General features: G+C 41.4%; 1 protein-coding gene across 1 annotated transcript in view; it reads left to right on the forward strand.

Moving 5' to 3' along the window:
* Window positions 1-5,338, forward strand: part of tex11 (testis expressed 11) — a 163,264-nt gene extending 157,926 nt beyond the window's left edge. The window contains exon 29 of the mRNA XM_063059816.1: window positions 5,267-5,338. Within this exon, the coding sequence (XP_062915886.1) occupies window positions 5,267-5,338 (72 nt within the window). The remainder of the gene's footprint in view (window positions 1-5,266) is intronic.
* The last annotated feature ends 796 nt before the right edge of the window (window positions 5,339-6,134 follow it).

The following is a 6,134-nucleotide window of genomic DNA, read 5'->3' on the forward strand; positions in this document are numbered from 1 at the left end:
GGAAAAGTGTAGAATGGTGCTCCAAAGCGTGCCAGTGGCATTCTCAGTAGACTTGGCAGTAATGTAATTAACAAACAAGAGAAAATCTGCAGGTGCTGGAAATCCAAGCAGGCCAGGCAGCATCTTTGGAAAAGAATACAGTCGATGTTTCGGGCCGAGACCGATCAGCAGGACTTGCTGAAGGGTACCGGTCCGAAGTGTCGACTGTTCTCTTTTCCATAGATTCTGCCTGGCCTGCTGAGTTCCTCCAGCATTTTGTGAGTACTGTAATTGACACTCTTTTTATCTGTCTTGAGAGCATCGATAATCAAATTTAAGGAATTGGAGTCACATATGACAAGCCAGTTGGGATTATTTAACTAAGCACTTGGGTGATTGTGGCATTGTCATTAGTGAAACTCCACATAACAAAGACATTTTTCAACCACTATGCTTCTTCCACTGAGCCCATTTTAGATACCATTTATTACTGTCCCTTGGACCCCATGGGATTTTATTGTTTGACCCTGTTGAAAAGCTCATGAGGTCCATGTACCCTATATTAAAAACACTATTCTCATCAATCCTTCATGTGACTCCTCAAAAAATTTAGCCAAAAAAATCAGACACAGACTTCCTTTAACAAATCAATTCTGATTGACCTTGATCGAAGTGCTCCTTTCTAAAAACAAATGTTTATACTGTACCTCAGAATTGATTCTACTAGGTTGCCCATCACTGAAGTTACATCAACTGGTTTCATTTACTTGGTTTAGACCTTTCTCCCATTTTAACCAATAACTTCCTTCTTACTCACTCATCTATTGACCCCCCCACTAGAATTACCTTGCAGTCTTTTACAAATGGTAATCCTCTAAATACTTATTTTACAAAATAGTTGTACAACGCAGATCCTGCCTTTCATGTCCATGGCAATCTTTTTGCTTATCTGTACTAACCCATATCTTTCTGTATATCGCCTATATTAGTGCCTGTTTAAATGATTCAACCACTTCTTCTGGCAGTCAATTCCAGATGTCAACCACTCTTGCCAAATGCTTTACTGAATTTCATTTCAGCAATATCTTCTGCCTAAGCATCATCAGTCTTAGCCATTGATGTCTTTCCTCTCGTTTGTGAAAACAGCAGCCACAAACTACTTACTGTGAACCCTTCCTGCATGACCCATCTCCCCACACAGGTTATGTCTGATAGTTATCTTTTGGTCCATAATGTAGTTATAAAACCAAGATTGTTTTCTGAATTTTACTTGCAACCTTAGTTTTCATCCTGCACTTTGTCTATTCCTCAAAGCTTTATGCTGTATTAAATTTTTGATGCATGGCATACAGTATATCTGCTTTTCTCGTTGCTTATCTTGTTCTTTATCCACCTTAATATGCTGGAGTGTCTGGATTTGGCCATCCCACATTTCATCATCCTTCATGAACTGCTTGCTATCCTTAAGTAATACATTCAAGTGATTTACAATATTGGCCTCTTATTGCGGTTTGCAAATATTGAGCAACAGGAACTATAGTCATGCAAATAAACAGGTAGCAACAGATGCAGGTTAATCACACATGCATTCAATGTGCCTACCTTTATGAGATATCCAATTCAACCAGAAGCTATTACATATTCATTACCACAGTTTTCTTTATTATGTAAATAAATTCAGATCATGTTATTCAATCTCATTGTTTCTCCTCAAGACAAGTACGTTTTCTCTTCACGAGATATTTATTTTCCTAAAGGAAGTATACTATTCTGGGAATTAATTAAGAACAACATTTTAATCTTTCCCATCAACCATTTCTCAAAAATTTGTCTGGAATTAACATTTTACTGATGCATTTCCCCTTGTTGAAAGCTAATATTTCAGTTCAATGTGTCTTTGATTTATTCCTTAGCTGTTAGCGCTCAGTGGCTCAGCAAGGCCCAGAACCTTTTTTGATCTAAATAACTAAATTAATGATTGATTAAGTTAGAAGTGCTGAAGAAGGACTTGCTGCATGACCTATGATAAATTTTCTTGATTTTTTTTTGAAAAGTTGCGTTTTCAATCATATTATTAACCACTAACGCTTGTTTGACTTGGGAGCATTGATTTCCCCAGGAGTGTAATCTTGTGCCCAGAGTCCTTGTATATGAATCATGGTTTCTGAAACAGTGGGAAAAGGTCTGTTTGTTCTACCTTTTCATTGTTTTATATATATCTGGATCTAATTTAGAAATATAGGCAGGCTCTTTAAACTTCACTGTTCCCTGGCAAAATAAAGTTGACGAGTTCACCCTGGGCATATTAGTTTTGTCTGAAGTCATCAGGGACAAAAGATAATATTTATTAGATGTACTTCATTTAAAAACCACTTTGTAAGTTTGTTCTGTGGTCAAGGCTACAATGATGGTGATATTGACAATCAGTTATTTTTTACAGTCACTTACCCAAAGTATATTGCGCAGTAGCATAATAGTTAGCACAACACTTTACAGCACAGGTGAGTCGTGTTCACATCCTGCTGCTGCCTGTAATTAGTTTGTACGTTCTCCCGTGTTCACATCCTGCTGCTGCATGTAATTAGTTTGTATTAGACTGTCCACTGACATCTTCTACAAGCCCACTGACTCTCATAACTACCTCGACTATACCTCTTCCCAACCCGCCATATGCAAAAATGCCATTCCCTATTCCCAGTTCCTCCGTCTCCGCCGCATCTGCTCCCAGGATGAGGCTTTCCGTTCCAGGACATCTCAAATGTCCTCTTTCTTTAAGAATCGTGGTTTCCCTTCTACGGTGATCAATGATGCCCTCACCCGCACCTCCTCCATTTCCCGCACTTCGGCCCTCACCCCATCTTCCTGCCACCACCACAGGGACAGAGTTCCCCTTGTCCTCACCTACCACCCCACCAGCCTCCGGATCCAGCACATTATCCTCTGCAACTTCTGCCACCTTCAACAGGACCCCACCATTAAGCAAATCTTTCCCTCTCCACCCCTCTCCGCTTTCCGCAGGGATCGATCCCTCCACGACTCACTTATCCGCACGTCCATCCCCACAGATCTCCCACCCGGCACTTATCCCTGTAAGCGTAAGTGCTACACCTGTCCCTACACCTCCTCTCTTGCCACCATACAGATCCCCAAACAGTCCTTCCAGGTGAGGCAACACTTCACTTGCGAATCTGTTGGGGTCATCTGTTGCATCCGGTGCTCCCAGTGCAGCCTCCTGTAATTGGTGAAACCTGACGCAGATTGGGGGACCGCTTCATCGAGCACCTCCACTCCGTCCGCCACAACAGACAGGATCTCCCGGTAGCCACCCACTTCAACTCTGCTTCCCATTCCCATTCAGATATGTCCATACATGGCCTCCTCTACTGCCATGATGAGGCTAAACTCAGGTTGGAGGAGCAACACCTCATATACCATCTAGGTAGTCTCCAGCCCCTTGGTATGAACATAGAATTCTCCAACTTCTGGTAATTCCCTCCCCCCCCCCTCCTCTATCCCTATTTCACATCACCTCCCTCATAGTTCCGCCTCCTTCTACTACTTCGCATTGTTCTCCGGCCAATCGCCTCCCTGCTTCCCCTCCCCCACCCCTTTGTCTTTAAAATTACTATTTTTTTCAACTACCGGCATTCTTCAAACCCTCCCCAAAGTTCTTCCTTCAGTCCTGACGAAGGGCTTTGGCCCGAAACGTCGACTAATCTTTTCAACTGATGCTGACTGACCTGCTGAGTTCCTCCAGCGCATTGAGTGTTCCTTTGACAACAGCATCTGCAGATTATTTTGTGTTTATAATTAGTTCATATGTTCTCCCGTGTTCACATCTCGCTGCTGCATGTAATTAGTTTGTACGTTTTCCCGTGACTGCATGTAATTAGCTTGTATGTTCTCCCGTGACCACGTGTAATTAGGTTGTATGATCTCCCGTGTTCACATCCTGCTGCTGCATGTAATTAGTTTGTATGTTCTCCCGTGACCGCCTGTAATTAGTTTGTACGTTCTCCCGTGACCGCCTGTAATTAGTTTGTACGTTCTTCCGCGACCACGTGGGTTTCCTCCCACAGTCCAAGGACGTACCAGTTATTGTAAATTGTCCTCTGATTCGGCTAGGGTTAAATCGGGGGTTGCTGGGTGGCATGTCTGGAAAGGCCTATTCCACACTGTATCTCAATAATTTTTAAAAAAATGTAATAGGCAAATTTTGGAATGACTTTTGGTGAGTTGTAGATCAGGTGTTACGTTGGTTCGGAGTGAGAGAACGATTATAGGCTCTGATCTAAGGAATACAATCTTGTGTTCCCATGCCTCTCCCCTCCATTTTTGGTTTCTGCAGTAATTGTAGGTGCAAGTAATTTTAAATGACTGACAAGCTTTAATTAAATGCAACACGCACAATACGCTGGAGGAACTCAGCAGGTCGGGCAGCATCCGTGGAAATGTACAGTCAACGTTTTGGGCCAAGACCCTTCGTCAGGACTGAAGAGGGAGGGGGCAGGGGCCCTATAAAGAAGGGGAGAGGAGGGTGGGAAGGAGAAGGCTGGTGGATGCCAGGTGAAAAACCAGTAAGGGGAAAAATCAAGGGGTGGGGTTAGGGATAGGCAGGAAAGGTGAAGAAGGAATAGGGGAAAGCACTATCCCCTCCCCCACCCCTTGATCTTTCCCCTTACTGGTTTTTCACCTGGCACCTACCAGCCTTCTCCTCCCCACCCACCCCCACCATCTTTATAGGGCCCCCTCCCTCTTCAGTCCTGACGAAGGGTCTTGGCCCAAAACATTGACTGTTCATTTCCACGGATGCTGTCCACCTGCTGAGTTCCTCCAGCATGTTGTGCATGTCGCTTTGACCCCAGCATCTGCAGACTATTTTGTGTTTAATTAAATACAGTTTTAAACAAATTATAATTCCTTGAAATCCACCAATAGAACAGCTGAGAGATGAAGAACTTCTGACTACCTATCTTCTTCTTAGTTTTTGAAGTTAAGTAATTACTTAAAATACTTTCTTATTCATGGCATGTGGAGTATCACAAGGGCAAAACCAGTCAGGGGCCTGTGGGGATTATGCTGCGATGAGGAGGAGGGGCGCTGAAGGCACCTCAGAAGCTGGAGTGTGTTGTAGATAGTAATAACATATTTTAATTTGAAACTGTAAATAGTGTTTTATGTAGTCCTGAGTATTGCATATAGGTTTCTGTTGTAATGTAGTCATTGAATAAACTTTGTATATAAAAAAGGTAAACCAGTGTGGCACATTACTTACTTATTTCAACAGATGATGGGGCTCTACAGTGAAATTTTGGATAGGATGGATAGAGAAAAGAAGATCCTCCCTATTGAAGAGTAACAGAATTTCATTTACTTGACATGGGAATTTCAAGGAAGTAGAATGATGGTTCTTTAGAACAGTAAATCTATATAACTTATCCATTCACTGTGTTGTTTTTCAAAAAAAATGTCCATGTTCATCTAGTTTTATATTTGTTTTAATATTGTGGTAATACCAATGAAAATAAACATTAGAAGGAGAAACAGGTTGACTACCCCTTATCCAAAATGCTTGGGGCTGGAAGTGTTTTGGATTTTTTCAGATTTTGGAATATATAATGAGATGGCTTGGGATCACTATCATTTCCTTTCCAACTCTGAAATTATGTGCTACTGGTCAGCAGTCTTTGTCCTACACTTGTTCATCACCCATACCAAATGTACTTAACAGTAAAAATTATTACATACCACTAATATAATAAAAATATAATGTGTGCAAAGTAACAAAAGCAGCACAGCATCATCAGGAGAGAATACCTGATTTAGGTGTTGAACAACAATAAACAATGGCAGGCTTTCAGTCTCCACCTATAATTCCGTGTTTTGATTAAAAGGTTACGGTACTCTGTATCTGTATTTTACTTTTTTGTAGGTTTTATGTAAGGTATAAAAACAATCAGCATTGTAGATGTGTTCTGGAGTAAATTTTCATCAGTTATGTTCGCAGCAAACAATGCATTTTTTTGCTGCTTTGTGATCAGACGCTTTTAAAATTTAATGCTGTGCCTTTTCTTAAATTTCTGCAACCAGTCTGCTGAATATTCACAATTACCTTTAATTTTTGGTTCTCGTGATAGATCTTTATTTCATGATCA

Source organism: Mobula hypostoma, chromosome 10 (assembly GCF_963921235.1).
Source record: "Mobula hypostoma chromosome 10, sMobHyp1.1, whole genome shotgun sequence".
Lineage (NCBI taxonomy): Eukaryota > Metazoa > Chordata > Chondrichthyes > Myliobatiformes > Myliobatidae > Mobula > Mobula hypostoma.